The sequence below is a fragment of the Heptranchias perlo genome, chromosome 31 (assembly GCF_035084215.1).
Source record: "Heptranchias perlo isolate sHepPer1 chromosome 31, sHepPer1.hap1, whole genome shotgun sequence".
Taxonomy (NCBI): Eukaryota; Metazoa; Chordata; class Chondrichthyes; order Hexanchiformes; family Hexanchidae; genus Heptranchias; species Heptranchias perlo.
This window is the reverse complement of record NC_090355.1, coordinates 29,298,741-29,317,245: the sequence shown is the minus strand read 5'-3', so window position 1 is coordinate 29,317,245 and position 18,505 is coordinate 29,298,741. Positions and strand designations below refer to the sequence as shown.

Sequence of the window (18,505 nt, the reverse complement as noted above, 5' to 3'; positions counted from 1 at the left end):
TATCAGTCACTGTATTCCACCCCTGTTGCTCCCTGGTGTAGCTCCATTTTTGCTTCCTTAAGTCAGAGTTACTACAAAGGCAGTGGGCCCCGACAACATATCGGCTGTAGTGCTGAAGTCTTGTGCTCCAGAACTAGTCACGCATCTAGCCAGCTACAACACTGTTTGGTGACTGGGCCAATTGCCCATCCCCAATGTGGAAAATTGCCCAGGTATGTCCTGTCCACAAAAAGCAGGACAAATACAATCCGGTCAATTACCGCCTCATCAGTCTACTCTCAATTATCAGCAAAGTGATGGAAGGTGTCGTCGACAGTGTTATCAAGTGGCACTTGGTCACCAATAACCTGCTCACCGATGCTCAGTTTGGGTTGTGCCAGGACCACTCAGCTCCAGACCTCATTACAGCCTTGGTCCAAACATGGATAAAAGAGCTGAATTCCAGAGGTGAGGTGAGAGTAACTGCACTTGACATCAAGGTAGCATTTGGCCGAGTGTGGCACCAAGGAGCCCGAGTAAAATTGAAGTCAATGGGAATCAGGGGGAATACACTCCAGTGGCTGGAGTCATACCTAGCACAAAGGAAGATGGTAGTGGTTGTTGGAGGCCAATCATCTCAGCCCCAGGACGTTGCTGCAGAGTTCCTCAGGGCAGTGTCCTGGGCCCAACCATCTTCAGCTGCTTCATCAATGACCTTCCCTCCATCATAAGGTCAGAAATGGGGATGTTTGCTGATGAATGCACAGTGTTCAGTTCCATTCACAACCCCTCAGATAATGAAGCAGTCCATGCCCGCATGCAGCAAGACCTGGACAACATCCAGGCTTGGGCTGATAAGTGGCAAGTAACATTTGCGCCAGAAAAGTGCCAGGCAATGACCATCTCCAACAAGAGGGAGTCTAACCAGCTCCCCTTGAATTCAATGGCATTACCATTGCCGAATCCCCCACCATCAACACCCTGGGGGTCACAATTGACCAGAGACTTAACTGGACCAGCCACATAAATACTGTGGCTACAAGAGCAGGTCAGAGGCTGGGTATTCTGCGGCAAGTGACTCACCTCCTGACTCCCCAAATCCTTTCCACCATCTATAAGGCACAAGTGTGATGGAATACTCTCCACTTGCCTGGAAGAGTGCAGCTTCAACAACACTCAAGAAGCTCGACACCATCCAGGACTAAGCAGCCCGCTTGATTGGCACCCCTTCCACCGCACTAAACATTCACTCCCTTCACCACTGGCGCACAGTGGCTGCAGTGTGTACCATCCACAGGATGCACTGCAGCAACTCCCAAACCCGCGACCTCTACCACCTAGAAGGACAAGGGCAGCAGGCACATGGGAACAACACCACCTGCATGTTCCCCTCCAAGTCACACACCATCCCGACTTGGAAATATATCGCCATTCCTTCATCGTCGCTGGATCGAAATCCTGGAACTCCCAACCTAACAGCACTTTGGGAGAACCTTCACCACGCGGACTGCAGCGGTTCAACAAGGCGGCTCACCACCACCTTCTCAAGGGCAATTAGGGATGGGCAATAAATGCTGGCCTTGCCAGTGATGCCCATGAACGAATAAAAAAAACTCAAGCATGCCCAGTGCACAATTGGCCCAGTCACCAATGAGCAGATTAATTTGATCATGTCAAGCATTATCATGCTTTGGTCGCATCAGCTAAAACTTCCTGGTGTGCAAGGATAATCCCAGGATCTATTTTTCATGGACCAGCCACTGCTGTAAACCCTTATTCCCTGCCTCCTCCACTCTCGTCTCAAATACCAAATGTGAGGAGTTCATGGATTTCTTCATCTCCAAAATTGAAACCATTTTGTACAGCTGCCTCTGCTACTTCATTATCATTATATCATGCGACTACCAGGATGGTAGAAGGTGAACTAGATGGACTGTGGTCTTTTTTCGACTAGTAATTCCTATGTTCCTATGTGAAGAACTTCAGGGCATTTTCTTTACTTTAGAGGTGCCATAAAAATATAAGTTGTTTTTAATATTAAAGCTGTTAACATTTGGGATATTGTTAGTATTCAGATTTATGAAGAAAAAGACTGAGACTGATTGGAGAAATGTTAATTTCTAAGAGTGAGATAAGCAAAATAGTTGACATTTTTAAACAAAAATGAGTGAATCTGCCTTTCTCCAAAAGAGCAGACTGGACAGGTTTTTTAAATTAGAGGAATTGCTTGAAAAAAGTTGGTTTGCTGTTACTAAGGGTGTTTTTCATTTATTAAATATTCAGATTGTTGCACAACGATCTAATCGATTCCATAAACAACATCGATAATCTCAGTGTATGGTTGCTCCCACCTGAACATTTCTACCCTCAGTTGCAGGAGGAGTGGGCGGGACCGGATTGCAATGATTGGCAGTTCAAGCACCGTATCAAAACACGGAATGAGCGATCGGGGAAATGATTAGAGCCTATGAGCATGAGCTGAGGGCGGGACGGGGTGCTGGGGCGGGCCTGATTAGAATGATTGGCAGTTCAAGCGCCGTATCAAAACGCGGCACGGGCTGTCAGGAGAAATGATTGGAGCCGAGAAGCACGGTTTGAGGGCGGGGCGGGAGGTGGGGCCTGTTTAGAATGATTGGCGGTTCAAGCACCGTATCAAAACGCGGCGCGGGCTGTCAGGGGAAATGATTGGAGCCTATGAGCATGGGCAGAGGGCGGGGCTTAGAGGCGGGCGCGTCAGTCTATTAGCGGTTAGACCTTCTCGGTGTGGAAGAGAGTGACTGGGATGGGATTGGTTTATATAAAAAAAACATTAGCCAACTAGTGACGGAAACTTCTAGATCGATTTTTTTTTATATGAAAAGTTGATATACCTTTTAAGTTGTAAATATATATATATTTTGTTTTGAGGTGATGGCGGGTGGGGACCGTGATGTTCCCGGGGCACTGCCTCGGTGGCGGATGTTGACCCAGTGAGGAGCTTGGGGCTCGAGTCCTTGCTGTGTCCGGCTTCAGGCCGCCTTCTGGTAAGTTCCATTGTTTTTAAAATTGATGGTTTAACGGCTGATCTGTGTCTTTATTGGAGCTGGAGTTGGGGGGGGTAGAGAGACCTGGGCTGAGTTGGAACCCAAAACACTGATGAGACAAATTGGGGATGATGTCTCTTAATGAATAAATAGCTTCGAACATTTTAGTGATTTTTTTTCCCCCCCTGTCATTCACTTTCAAGTCAATGTGGATTTTATGCCTCATGGGTTGTCAAATCATAACTTTCTTTTGATTTTATTCTTTTCTTCCCCTTCCTCCTTCCCCTTCCCATCCCCATCCCCACATTCAAGGAATCTTACAACACCAGGTTATAGTCCAAAATTGTTGGACTATAACCTGGTGTTGTAAGATTCCTTGCATTTGTCAACCCCAGTCCATCACCGGCATCTCCACACCATCCCCACATTGGCACAGCTCTCCTGAAAACCTGTTCAGTGGCACTGAGTGTTACTGCTCTTAATATTTACTGCCCTTGTGCTGCCAGCCACACTTAGGTAGGTGTGTTGTTACAGAAAGGGAGGTACATTGTTGCCCTTGAAAATTAATGATATAATTTAGGTTAATGTAGTTTGCGTCCAAACCTTCATAAATGTTGAACAAAAAGAATCAATGTTTGTGTTCTCAAAATGACCGTTACCATAATCCAGATCAGATGTTCTGGACTGAACAGCAAAAATATCAGGAAATAAGTTTCAGGAAGGATATGAAGATTTTTTTTAAAAAGACTGAGAAAGGGATTGTTGGTTTTGCGTAAAAGGCTCTGTCAAGAGTTACATGGCATATTTATGTTTGCTTTTCAAAGGTGTTATTGCTCAGGTGGTAAGCATAAACCAGGTTTTTAGTGATTTATTTTTATTGCCAATCTTCTGAAGGTGTTGCTGAGATACAGTTCCATTGGTGTTGGGTACTCTTTGTACCTTGTCCAAATGCCCACCATTCACATGTGAGCCTGAATGATGAGTGTCAACAAGGCAAGTTGACCAAGGGGGTACATCACAGCAATCACAACACTGTCCTTGCCTCGTATAAGCACATGCACATACAGAACTTCAAGCAGAGGTCACTAGATGGTGATCAGGAGTTGGAGCTGTGGGTGATTTTCCCTTCCTTAGCCCAGCATGCTGAAAACAATTGTAGCAACAACTTGTACTTATATAGCACGTTTAACTTAGTGAAACATCCCAAGGTACTTCACAGGAGCGATTATCAAACAAAATTTGACACCGAGCCACATAAGGAGATATTAAGTCAGGTGAGAGGTAGCTTTTAAGGAGCGTCTTAAAGGAGGAGAGAGAGGTAGAGAGACGGAAAGGTTAGCCATGGAATTCCAGAGTTTAGGGTCTAGACAGCTGAAGGCTCGGCCGCCAGTGGTGGAGCGAAGAAAATCAGGGATGCACAAGAGGCCAGAATTGGAGGAGCACAGAGATCTCGGAGGGTTGTAGGGCTGTTGGAGGTTACAGAGATAGGGAATGGCGAGGCCATGGAGGGATTTGAAAAAAGGATGAGAATTATAAAATCGAAGCATTGTTACTACAGCCATGGCTAAGATCAACTAACTCACACGACCTGGGGCATTGAGCCAGCTATGTTCCTGGTCCGTATGCTTAGTTTAACTTGCTGCCTTAACTAACTGACCCATGAGAAGAGTGGGGGTATTTTGAGCTCTTCAAAAGATGTCTGTGATCTATCTGCTCTGCAGATAACTGCACAAATCCACACGTTCTGACCAGCTGTTTCTTTCCAGCATTCCTTTGCCTCTTTCTCAACAGTATTATTAACAGTGCAAACAGCAGGTGTGGGCCTGTACCTGTCACTGTTTCAATACCCATTTAGTCTTATGCTTGTGCAAGTTACAAATACTGCAGTTTCTGTTACATGAAATGCTAAATTTTAAATAAAATTAAAAGCTGATGGGGACATGCTTCTGTGCCTGGTAACTAAGCAACCTGCAATTGGCCTGATCTTGGCCAGACAATCAGAACTGAACAGGTTGTGGTTACCAGCCTCCCTCAGGGGGGGAAATGGTAAGTAGCAAGGGAGCGGAATCAAAAATGAATGGAAATATGAATTTTAAAAGTGGGGAGGAAAAAATTGAATAAAAATCTAGCAGGGCTCTGCTGTTCAGTGACCGTTGCTGAAAATTGTGCATGCAACTGATTGGGCTCTCACACCCCTCCATGATCAAATAGCCTGTCCATTCTGCCTGGGCTCACATTATAAAGAACAGCCATGGGAGGGTAGCCAGCACCCATGGAGCCAAGTGAATGTCAGCACCTTCAGGGCAGGAGAAAAATTACTCTCCTTAAAATGGCGTTTTGTCTTTTTTAGAAAGGCATTTTGTCCACGATATCTGGATTGCAACTGTAGACTCTGAACATTAGAGAGCTGGAGTTTCGTAGGCCACTGTTAATAATCATTGGCAGTAGGAGATTGGAAAACATTTTGATAAGTCTGTGTACTCTGCACCACTTAAGAACCGTAGCTGAACACAGATCTGTTTGTCTTTGATCCTTAAAACTGCCTACTTGTTTTGAAGAGATTTTAGAAATCATTTTTCAAGAGTTAAGTTAATCAATTGTATGGGTGCTCAAGTAGTGGATTTGGGTATATATCTGGGCTTTCAGTTGCATTTGATGAATGTGGTGTTATGGAGCTTTTTAGAAAAATAGCCCTTTTTCTGGTGAAATTTTGTGCTTATTAACTTGAGCACTAAAATTCTCCCCGATGGTATGAACAGTGTATTTTTGAGTAGAGTAATTTGCGTTGATGCACAGTAAACACTTTTATTGTAGGTGCATAGTACCACAGTCTGAAGTATGATGATAGACTGATGTTGCTTTCAGCAGAAATGTGGTATAGCCTGCTACAGAAACTGTAGTTCATAAAGCTTTTTAAAGTTTGAATGAACAAAATAGTTCAATCTGCTTCTGCAATTAGTACCCAAAACCTATGTGGCTTTCGCATTTCATCTGTACTTGAAAGCAAGTTCTGCTACTGTAATTTTGGTTGTCTGGTCAAGAGGGATCAGAACCGTCCTGAGAAAACAGATGAATCATCCTCTTTCTCTCACTCGAGTGTTTTATGCCAAGGCTAAACTCTCGCCCTCCTAACCAAGACCAGATTGTAGCCATTCTGTGTGTATTACAGAGAGGGTCTAGCTGAGGCATCACCAAAGTTGGCAATGGATGAAAGTTAATGAGTTTTAATGAGCATAGTACAGCATAATGCTAATTTTGCCCCCCCTTCAGATCTTTTCATGTCTCCAGTGGTGACAGGAATGGATGTGACCAACCGATGTACAGCTGGCGATCCAAACCGGCTTCCTGAAGGTCTGCCTCAACCTGCTCGCATGCATTATGTCTCTGACAAACACCCACGACTCACTCTGGATGCCATCAACCAACTGCGGAGAAACAAGGGCCTGTGCGATGTCGTGCTTGTTGTTGGTCTGAAGAAAATCTATGCACATCGGGTGGTGCTTGCAGCCTGCAGTCCATATTTCCACGCAATGTTCACCAGTGAACTTGCAGAAAGTAGACAGACGGAAGTTCTGATTAGGGACATCGATGAACATGCCATGGAATTACTCATTGACTTTGCATACACGTCCCAGATTATTGTGGAGGAGAACAATGTCCAGACTCTGCTGCCAGCTGCTTGCTTATTACAGCTGACTGAGATCCAAGAAACCTGCTGTGAATTTTTAAAGCGACAGCTTGATCCATCCAATTGTTTGGGAATTCGGGCATTTGCTGACACTCATGCTTGTAGGGAATTGCTGCGTGTGGCAGATAAGTTTACACAACACAACTTTCAAGAGGTGAGAAATTATGCTTCTCTGCTTTGACTCAGTTTTTTCAAGCAGGACTTTTTGAAAACCCAAAGCTGTGATTATAAAACTTCAATGGCTAAGCTGCAGTATTAGTGGGATTTGGAATGGAGACACTTGTGACTAGTACTCCAGCCCCTCCGCGCTTTTCTATGAGGCTTGTGTGTGCCAAAAGTGCATGATGGCAGTACTATGAATCTACCCTGTCCTTATTCTATATTCTTTTATTACTTATCATTAACAAGGGATCTTTTGTAAAGCTTGGAGGTATAAACAGTGGCAGTACGAACATACAAATTAAGATCAGGAGTAGGCCATTCGGCCCCTTGAGCCTGCTCTGCCATTTGATAAGATCATGGCTGATCTGATTGTGACCTCAACCCTACTTTCCTGTCTACCTTCTATAACTTTGACTCCCTTGTTAATCAGGAATCTATCTAACTCAGCCTTAAAAATATTCAATGACCCTGCCTCCACCGCTCTCTGGGGAAGGGAGTTCCACAGACTCATGACCCTCTGAGAGAAAAGATTTCTCCTCATCTCCGTCTTAAATGGGAGACCCCTTATTTTTAAACTGTGGCCCCTAGTTCTAGTCTCTCCTGCAAGGGGAAACATCCTCTCAGCATCTACCCCTTCTAGTCCCCTCAGGATCTTATGTGCTTCAATAAGATCACCTCTCATTCTTCTAAACTCCAGTGTATACAGGCCCAACTTGTCCAACCTTTCTTCATAAGATAACCCCCTCATCCCAGGAATCAGTCGAGTGAACCTTCTTTGAACTTCCTCCAAAGCAACTATGTCCTTTCTTAAATAAGGAGACCAAAACTGCACACAGTATTCTCGATGTGGGCTCATCAATGTCCTGTACAACTGTGGCAAAACATCTCTACTTTTATATTCCATTTCCCTTGCAATAAATGACAACATTCCGTTTGCCTTCCTAATCACTTGCTGTACCTGCACACTAACTTTTTGTGATTCATGTGCTAGGACATCCAGATCCCTCCGTACCTCAGAGTTCTGCAATCTCTCTCCATTTAAATAATATACTACTTTTCTATTCCTCCTGCCAAAGTGGACAAATTCACATTTTCCCACATTATACTCCATCTGCCAAATTTTTGCCCACTCACTTAACCTATCTATATCACTTTGCAGATTCCTTATGTCCTCTTCACAACTTACTTTCCTACCTACCTTTGTGTCATCAGCAAATTTAGCAACCATACATTCAGTCCCTTTATCCAAGTCATTGATATAGATTGTAAATAGTTGAGGCCCAAGCACTGATCCCTGTGGCACGTCACTCGTTACATCTTGCCAACCTGAAAATGATCCATTTATGCCTACTCTCTGTTTACTGTTAGTTAACCAATCCTTTACGCATGCTAATATGTTACCCCCTACACCATGAGCTCTTATTTTGTATAGTAGCCTTTGATATGGCACCTTGTCAAAAGCCTTCTGGAAATCCAAGTACACCACATTCACAGGATCCCCTTTATCCATGTTGCTTGTTACTTCCTCAAAGAACTCTAATAAATTAGTCAAACACGATTTTCCTTTCACAAAGCCGTGTTGACTCTGTCTGATTGCATTGAGATTTTCTAAGTGCCCTGCTATAACCTTAATAATAGATTCTAGCATTTTCTCTATGACAGATGTTAAGCTAACTGGCCTGTAGTTCCCTTTCTGTCTCTCTCCTTTCTTGAATAGAGGAGTTACATTCGCTATTTTCCAATCTGATGGGACTCTTCCAGAATCTAGGGAATTTTGGAAAATTAATACCAATGCATCTATTATCTCTGCAGCCACTTCTTTTAAGACCCTAGGATGAAGTCTGTCAGGACCTGGGGACTTGTCAGCTTTTAAAACCCTTTTCCTGGTGATTGTAAATGTTTTAAGTTCCTCCCTCCCTTTCACCTCTTGATTCACAATTATTTCTGGCATGTTATTTGTATCCCGTACAGTGAAGACGGACACAAAATATCTGTTCAATTCATCCATCATTTCCTTATTCTCCATTATTAATTCCCCAGACTCTCACTCTAGAGGACCAACGCTTACTTTACTTACTCTTCCTTTTTAAATACCTGTAGAAACTCTTACTACCTGTTTTAATATTTCTAGCTAGCTTTCTCTTGTATTCTAATTTCTCCCACCTTGTTATTCTTTTAGTCATTCTATGCAGTTTTTTATATTCTGTCCAATCTTCTGACCTGCCACTAATTTTTGCAGAATTGTATGCTTTTTCTTTCAATTTGATACTATCTTTAACTTCCTTAGTTAGCCATGGATGGTACTTCCTTCCCCTAGAGTCTTTCTTTCTCACTGGACTGTATCTTTGCTGAGTGTTATGAAATATCTCATTAAATGTCTGCCATTGAATCTCTACTGACATATCCCTTAACCTAAGTTCCCAGTTCACTTTAGCCAGCTCTGTCTCCATGCCCTCATAATTGCCCTTATTTAAGTTTAAAACACTAGTCTTAGACTTACTCTTCTCGCTCTTAAACTGAATGCGAAATTCAATCATATTGTGATCACTGCTACCTAGAGGCTCCTTTACAATGAGGTCATTAATTAATCCTGTCTCATTACACATTACCAGATCTAGAATAGCTTGCTCTCTGGTTGGCTGTAGAACGTGCTGCTCTAAGAAACTGCCCATAAAGCACACTATGAACTCATCTTCCAGGCTACCTTTGCCAATCAAATTCTTTCAATTTATATGTAGATTAAAATCACCCATGATTATTGCTGTTCCTTTCTCACAAGCCCCCATTATTTCTTCCTGTATACCCTGTCCTACAGAGTGGTTACTGTTAGGGGGCCTATAAACTACTCCCACAAGTGACTTCTTGCCTTTACTATTTCTTATCTCTACCCAAACTGATTCTACATCTTGGTCTTTAGAACTACGGTCATTTCTCTCTATTATACTCATGTCATCCTTAATTAACAGAGCTACCCCTCCACCTTTTCCTAGCTTCAAGTCATTTCCCGTACACCGAAATAATGCAGCCTAATTTAAGAATCATAGAATCTTATAACACAGAAGGGGGCCATTCAGCCCATCGTGCCTGTGCTGGCTCTTTGAAAGAGCTGTCCAATTTAGACCCGGACCCTAGCTTTTTCTCCACTGCCCTGAAAATTAGTCCTCTTCAAGTACGTGCCCATTTGCCTTTTGAAAGTTCCTATGGGTTCTGCTTCCACCACCCTTTCAGGTAGGCATTCCAGATCTTAACAATCCTCTGTAAAAAAAAAATTCTCCTCATTTCCTCTGTAGTTCTTTTGCCAATGATTTTAAATCTGTGATCTCTGGTTACTGACCTGCTTGTTCGAGGAAATAGTTTCCCCCTACTTGCTCTATCAAAACCCCTCATAATTCTGCTCTAAGGAAAACAATCCCAGTTTCTCCAATCTCTCCATCCCTGATATCATCCTCATCAGTACACTCTCCACAGCCTTAACATCCTTCCGAAAGTGTGGTGCCCACAATTATACACAATACTCCAGCTGATGTCTAACTAATTTTTTAACGGCTGAGCATGACTTCATTAGAACATAAGAAATAGGAGCAGGAGCAGGAGTAGGCCATACAGCCCCTCGGGAGCCTGCTCCGCCATTCAATCAGATCATGGCTGATCTACAGTATTTCTGCTTCCTTATTTTTGTATTCAATGCCGCTATTTACAAAGCCATGTATCCCATACGATTTCTTAACCTCTTTATCAACTTGCCCTGCCATCTTCAAAGATTTGTGAATATGCACCCCCAGGTCCCTCTGCTCTTGCACTCCTCTCAAAATAGTATTAATTAGGTTATACTGCCTCTTTATGTTGTTCCTCCTAAAGTGCACCATTTCACATTTATCAGTACTAAATTGCTTCTGCCATTTCACCAGTCTGTCTATGTCCTCCTGAAGTCCGCTACTATCCTTCTAACTGTTTATTATGTTGCCAAGTTTTGTATTATCCGCAAACTTCGATATTGTACTCCCTATTCCCAAGTCTGGGTCATTTATATATAACAAGAAAATCAATGGTCCTAATATTGATCCCTGGGGGACCCCACTGCATACTTCTTTCTGGTCAGAAAAACATCTGTTCACCACTACTCTTTGCCTCCTATCCCTTAGTCAGTTACATACCCAAGTTACTAACATCCCTTTAATTCCATGTGCTTCTATTTTCTGAATAAGTCTGTTATGTGGTACTTTATCAAATGCGTTTTTGAAAGTCCATATATACAACATCTACTGCAGTACCTTCATCAACCCTCTCTGATTCTTCATCAAAGAACTCAATCTTTCAAAGTTTGTTCGACTCTGCCATTTGGTCAGCTGATTGTATAAACTTTGAAGACATTGTTAACTGATCAGCCAAGTAGCAATGGAATGGAAATCATTACTGTACTTCATATGGCTGAAAGGATGTTGAGTACAATACTAATAATCAGGACTTCATCATGTGATGCCATTGTTTTTGTTTGTTCGATCCATGGAAATTATTATCCCTCATGTTTTCTTGCTAACAAAACACAGATTCCAGCCCAACAAATCAGAAAATTCTCTTCTAAGCCCACTTAATGACTTTATGCACCCTTGCCTCGTCACTGTCCTTATAAGTATCTATATGTATATTATGTAAGGGCTGTGGTGATACTCAGCTCATAGAGGACATCCTTTTGCACTGGCTTAAGGCATCCATTGATAGATTTTTGTTCACACAGCTGTCTTTGACTGTTGAGATTTAATATGATATTGAATTCCAAATAACTTTTGGTTTCTCAATCCTTCTGTCCAGGTAATGGAGAGTGAGGAGTTCATGCTGCTACCAGCGAACCAGATGATTGATATCATTTCCAGCGATGAGTTGAATGTACGAAGTGAGGAGCAGGTGTATAGTGCTGTTGTATCATGGGTTAAATACAACATTCAGGAGAGGAGAGGACAACTTGCACAGGTAACAGCGAATGATGAAAGCCAGGGACTAGGTGGGAAAGTGGATTAGCACACTGTCCTGTCATCTCTGAGACCTGAGTCTGAATCGAGCTCCGATTGATGGGATAAAAGTCTACTTTATTGTTTGTAAGGGACCTATTTGAAATGAGTTTGGACAATCTTAGTCTAGTTCTCAGTATTCATGTGTCCAAAGTACAAATCACCATCAAATTTGGCACTAAATGATGATCTCACTCAGACCACAGGAGGTAGAAACATGTCACACTGGTACAGTAAAGGGCACTTTATTCTGTACCTAACTGTGCTGTGCTTGACTTGGAATTGTGTGCCATGATACCGGGTGCCCAAAATGGGAACATAGACTAATTTTCCTCAATTTGTGAGCACAAAAAATTAAAAAGGAAGAAAAAAATGTTTAGAACTGAACAGCATTCTGTAATTTGAAAAAATCTTAATGGGTTTCAAGGAGGTTGAGTGCAGTTAGCACCTAGAAGTTTTGTCAGTTTTTTTGGCAAAATAGTAAAAGGGGTTTGAAGTATCTAACCAAAAAAATACATTCGGCAGATGGTTGCAAATAGCCATCAAAAATGTCTTGTGTTATAGTTCATAAACAATACTACAGTGGAATCTGTTATAGTCACCTACTGGCCTGTACTAATTGACCGTAATATTGAGAATTGCAGTTGGCACCAGAGAACTCTGATAAATATTAGTTTAATATAGTCAAATTTAAATTGATATGCACCACAGTTAAACCTGTTCTTTTGGCCACACTTTAGGGTCAAGGCCAACAGATGACCGGGAATACTCCTGTACAGAGTGGTTGTCTGAGTCCTCTGTATTGTGGCCACTTAATTGCACAATTGTACAGAAGAGATTTAGGATCTGGCTGGAGTTAAGAGGTGGTCGATTTTCTGTTAAATGATAAATGTTAAAATATATTAAAAGGACCTAGGTAAGATAAAGGAAGAAAGAGAAGGTTGTGTCAGAAGTGCCTGGTAGGCTGCAAGATTAGGAGGAATAATTATATGAGCTGGCAAAAGTACTGAATGCAAAAGGTTGCAAGCTTAGTTGATTCCAGAAAGTTTATTCTTTTTATCCCCTAAAGAAACATGTCATTTTTCAAGAAATTAGCAAAACTGCATGAGTTCAATTCTCTGCTGTCAGTTCAGAGTCCCAATCTGCAGTTAGTTGGTACAGGTCAGTAAGTGACTGTAACAGTTTCTACTGTAGTATTGTATATGACCTATAACCCAAGGCATTTTTTTGATGGATATTTGCAGCCTTCTGCCTGAAGTATTGAAATCAAGTGTTTGATAACCTGATGGGCAAGGTCTACACCAGAAAACTTTTCACCGTTCAGCATAGTGGAACTAACTGACCTCTTGACTGAGGTTATCAAAATGAGACTGATGTGGGAAATGGAAAGACTGTGTTGATGCACCTGTGATGGTATTTTGAGGTTGGGGGTGAGGCACAGTCTTGGGCCCCATTTTTACTCTGTCTGATTTTAACCTGGAACAATTTCAGGTAGTAGATGGAAAATGGAACAATGTTCCATTCCTCAACACTGGCAATCTTTCTGTTGGATATAGAAAAAGATCTATGCTAAGAGTAGAAGCTTCATAGCTGCATTTTTCAGCCTTCAGGCTTCTAGACTATACCTCTGACTAAATGTACACTGAATTCATGTTTTTCCTCTTTTTATCCTCATTTGTACTTTTTTGATTATTTTTCCCCAGGTCTTGCAACATGTTCGACTGCCATTGTTGAGCCCTAAATTCCTGGTTGGCACAGTTGGAACTGACTCTTTGATCAAAAGTGATGAAATGTGCAGGTAGTGTGTGTATGTGTGCCCATTGTGTACTGGGCTAGGGGAGGGTGCTGTACACATGTGAATCTAAAAGCCTTGTTTTTTTTTACAAACTCTCTGCCAGTTTTCTCCCTTCCCTCCTCTCCTGAAGTGTTGGCTGTTTGTTTTGTGAGGTGCAGTCCCGTGGAATCTTGCAGGGTGAATATCAGTTGGCTCTTTGATCACAGGTAGCAGAGCCCAATCCTGTCCCCATCTGATGTCCACGTGCACTTGCAGCAAGAGCAACTGGTTAGTGATCAGCCAATTATTTTCTCTACCCCTCCATCCCCCCAAACCCAGTGATACTAAAGCCAATTGTAGCCCCTTTTCAACTATACCAACTGAGAACTACTGACTCTGCATAGACCAGGGATCAAACATACAATATTCTTGTACAAGCCCTGATCTTAATATTGTTCCGGCTTTGATTTTGATGATTTGCATGTTGTACATTCAGATTTAATGTTTATAGTGGAAAAAAACTTTTTAAAGGCTTTTCCGTTTTCAATTCCTACTTCTGCTTTTGTATTTTTGTTGGTCAAGGAGTTCTCCTGATTCGAATTTACCATTTATACTGTACTGGAAAATCTTAATGGATCAACCTTGGATAGGCACAGTGGATTGAAACATAGCTGAAGCTGGATCTATGAACAAGTTACTCTTAACATAAATATATGTCGTGATGGTAACCATTTAGTCCTCACTCTGCTGAATAAATAGGGCTAAGTGACAAAATTATTGCCTTTTCACCAGCACAAATCTGTGTTTCGGTTTTAAAATGGCTCAAAATGGCATTTAGCTATATTCTTGTTCCCTTTTCTTTTTTAGAAATAGCCTTTTGAAGTTGTGATAATCTGTGAATGAAATTTAGCAATATTTGGGGGACGGGGGGAAGCTAGCAGAGAAAAACTATTCAATGTTAACTTCTCTACAGCTGGAATTTTATAATGTTTATAGAGCTCTGTTATACTGTTATAGAGATCTGTTATAAAAAAGCAGGGGATGGATTTGTATGTGGGAAGACCTGTTTATTTGGAGCTTAACTAGTGTTATTTGTGTTGTTTCTGCTCTTTCAGCATTGCAAAATAAAATCTATAATAAATTTGCTATGTATTTCACATGCCTTATTTGGGCATCACCATTCTGTTAATGCATCTGTTGGTGTCTCAGTAAGATTTTCACATTCTAAAGTTACCTGTTGCACAGCAATGCCTGCAGCTGCACAATTCTACTACTAGATAGAGGTCCAGAAACTGCAAACCCCATAAAACCTCACCCAAGTATGCCACCTGCCAGTTGAGTGTGAGTTTCAGATGGCTATTTGACCACATGAAGCATAACAGCCAAGCTGATCCTGCCCTTGACTGACTGCTTCCTCCTCCTCACTTAACCCCAGGGAACTGAAGCTAACTGTAGTACACTTGCTGTCATAAATGATAAGATCAGCTGACTCCAAGTGGACTGAGGATTGAACTTGGGATCATCTTGATCTGTGTCAGCTACTCAATGTCTTATGTAGCTGAGTCAGCAGGGCAACTAACTTTTGACATGAGCTTTCAGTAAAACTTATGTTTTATTAAATAAGACCATTTTTAAGACATGTCCCTTGAATCTCTTCCATTCCATTGCACAGTGCATGTTTATATACATAAGCACACTCGTAGCCTCCAATATTCTTTTTTGTAGTAACCAGAACTTCCAATTTTGACAAAGCAGGGTGGTGTATTATGTTGATGCTCCAGCATACTGTACAGTCCTGCAGAGCAATAGGGCATGACTTGTGCGTGCAATTGTCTCCCCATGCAGCAAGTTTCTCACCTCTACCGATTTGACTGGAAGAATGTGCAAAGCAGAGACCAGGAACCTTGCTGACTTAGCCCCTCCCCCTTCCACAATCATGGTAAAGAACATTGTAACAGCTGCCTCAAGAACATGTCACCTGCTTATTGTTTGCAAATGGTGTGTGGCATGGAGAGTTTGCAGTTAGCTACTAACTTTACAAAAGTACTTCTACAGATATTGTACACTAGTAAAGATGTGTGTATTTTGAAAGCTGTAAACAGTGGCACACAAGTGTTCATCTTCAGTTACTGAGGAAATATGTACTATAATGTTCAGTACTTTTCGAAGTATAAAATTAAACCACAACTTAGTTGACAAAGAAATGTCATAATATTTGCAAACACTTGTGCCTTCATTGTATGGGCCAGTAAATCTGCTATTGGTCTTCCTGAAATTACTAAAATATGCTATGGCATTTTTAATGCGAATATAAAATATATTGTCGACAAAACAGTACTGCAGTTGCTGGCATGATAATGGGATTTTATACCCTTTTATTATGTTACACAGTGTTGATGGTAAATTTCAGTACTGTGGAATAACATCCAGAACCCAAGGGGTTACTCAGTCACAGCACTTGGTGTATAAAGTGGCTGATCACTTGAGTAGGGATAAGTAAAACTATCTGGCATAGACAGGATCATGGTGTTTACTGCTGAGCTTTTCTTTTTATTCATTTTAGCATCAACGCCACCATGTAGTCTCAAAAAGGTATTTTGGAACTCCATGTGAGTTAAGTATCTTGCCATTTTTGCATCAGTTACAACAATCTTTCAACACTTTTTGGTTTTAGTCCATGAGCCATTGTGTCTCGCCAGGACCCTTGGCTTCTTTTGGTTGGCACCAGTTGCACTGGCATTTTAGTGACTCACCAGAAGATTGCAATGATAGCTTTAGTGAAGGTTCATGATGTTATGTGTGTGGAGGGGGGGGATTTTCTTTTTTTGTGGGGGGCGGGGGGAGGTGATGGTGAGTTTAATATTTGAATCTAAAAGATCTCAAAGGGAATGAGTCTACAGGGAGTAACTTATTGTAATCAAATGTACAGCTGTGACATTACAAATTATCAGCAAATAAATTCTTGCCCTCCATTCAATTGTAAGAGAACAAAAGGATAGTTGTGATGCTGTGATTTGATCAGTTGTTGAAATATGATAGCTCATCTTGAGCAGGAGCAATCTATTTTGGCTTCTCACAATATGAATTGCAGCAGAAACTGCCAAGCTGTGGAAATCCAGCTTAGAATAGCTCCTAATTGTTTAATTCCAATCAGTGACATCTAGCGACCTATAATTGGAGCTATCCAAGTAACAATTTAAAGATTCTCTTTGACTTGATTTTTGATTGCCCATAATTGGGTTTACCTAGGCAATGGCTTAAGGGTATTGTTAATGTGCAATCTGTTACACCTGTTGCTTTTTTAATACTCCTACTTTTGCTGTTATTTATCAGCTTAGCTCGGTAGTCATGATGTGGAGATGCCGGTGATGGACTGGGGTTGACAATTGTAAACAATTTTACAACACCAAGTTATAGTCCAGCAATTTTATTTTAAATTCACAAGCTTTCGGAGATTTTCTCCTTCCTCAGGCAAATGTTTCAAGATCTCCTTGAAGCCTACGCATTTATACATATTGAACAATAATAAATGGTGTTTACAGACTGCCTCTGCAACTGCCCGTTGCCAAGGCAATCACCGTGTTCAGACAGAGAGGTGTTACCTGCAGAACCTCCGAATACACATTCAATAAAAAAACAAACAGGGAAAAAAAAACAGAGAAAAAAAACACAGAGAGAGGCAGAAACATCCGGAAGGCAGAGAGAGCCAGCAAATGACCCATTATATTAAAAACAGATAACATTTGTTCGCTGGTGGGGTAACGTGTAGCGTGACATGAACCCAAGATCCCGGTTGAGGCCGTCCTCATGGGTGCGGAACTTGGCTATCAATTTCTGCTCGACGATTTTGCGTTGTCGTGTGTCTCGAAGGCCGCCTTGGAGTACGCTTACCCGAAGGTCGGTGGATGAATGTCCATGACTGCTGAAGTGTTCCCCGACTGGGAGGGAACCCTCCTGTTTGGCGATTGTTGCGCGGTGTCCGTTCATCCGTTGTCGCAGCGTCTGCATGGTCTCGCCAATGTACCAGCTCGGTAGTGTTTTTTATCACTTCTAAAGACTATGCTGCAAAAGAGTGCAACGTCGAGTTTCAATTTTTTTTAAAGTTCTTTTCTATCTTGACTTTAACCTATTTTGTTACCTCTTTTTCAAATAGTTCTGTAGCAGGCATAACAGAGCCTGTGTTGATGTCCCCACCAAGAAAACTCTTGAGACTTGTAGTCATTCTAAGTTGCCCAAGAAACAGTGTTGTTTTGTGGCCTAGGTAGGCAGTCATTATTTTTAATAAGTGTTCCTGAACTGACTAATGGGGTTATAAAGCTTTCAGGTACTTGGTGTCTTTTTCTCACTCTACTATGCACTGAGTATATACAGCTTTTTAAGAAAGTTCAGAAACAATCTACACAATATGTGATGGGAATTTGAAAACTGCAAAAAGAGTAACAGTACTCAATATTTAAAGATGTTCACGAACCTCAAATAAAAATGTAAATTTCAAATTTCATTTTTTTTTTTACTTTTTTTAATTTCTAATTTGGACAGAATACTAAAGGTAAATGCTAATGTTGCTAAATCAAAGTTAATAGCTTCCACAGACCATTTATTATGGGGGTGTCATCAGCTCCAGCACAAATTGCCATACCTGGGCTCAACGTGGTATTTACGTGTTAAAAACATTACTGCTCAGCTGAAATATGACCTTGGATGTTCTGTAGTCCAGCAATGTGTTTAGTATTTGTCATTGAAGACTGATGTTTCACTGAACAGTCTGTATTGTGCACCACTGCTGGAAAATTGCAGTTGCCAAGGGGCAGGGTGGTTCCACAACAAGGATCTAAAAGGATATTGGTTTTCTGCGTTAAATAAGTGGATTTGC

At 41.5% G+C, this 18,505-nt stretch overlaps 1 protein-coding gene across 3 annotated transcripts in view; it reads left to right on the top strand.

The window, feature by feature from the left end:
- The first annotated feature begins 2,725 nt into the window (after positions 1-2,725).
- LOC137300639 (kelch-like protein 20) overlaps positions 2,726-18,505 on the top strand; it is a 37,990-nt gene continuing 22,210 nt past the window's right edge. For all 3 annotated transcript variants that reach the window (XR_010958144.1, XM_067969852.1, XM_067969853.1), the window contains exons 1-4: positions 2,726-3,002; positions 6,273-6,844; positions 11,662-11,820; positions 13,562-13,656. Coding sequence is in view for 2 of the 3 variants with exons in the window: in XM_067969852.1 (XP_067825953.1) it covers positions 6,281-6,844; positions 11,662-11,820; positions 13,562-13,656 (818 nt within the window). In the remaining variant the exon portion in view is untranslated. The remainder of the gene's footprint in view (positions 3,003-6,272; positions 6,845-11,661; positions 11,821-13,561; positions 13,657-18,505) is intronic.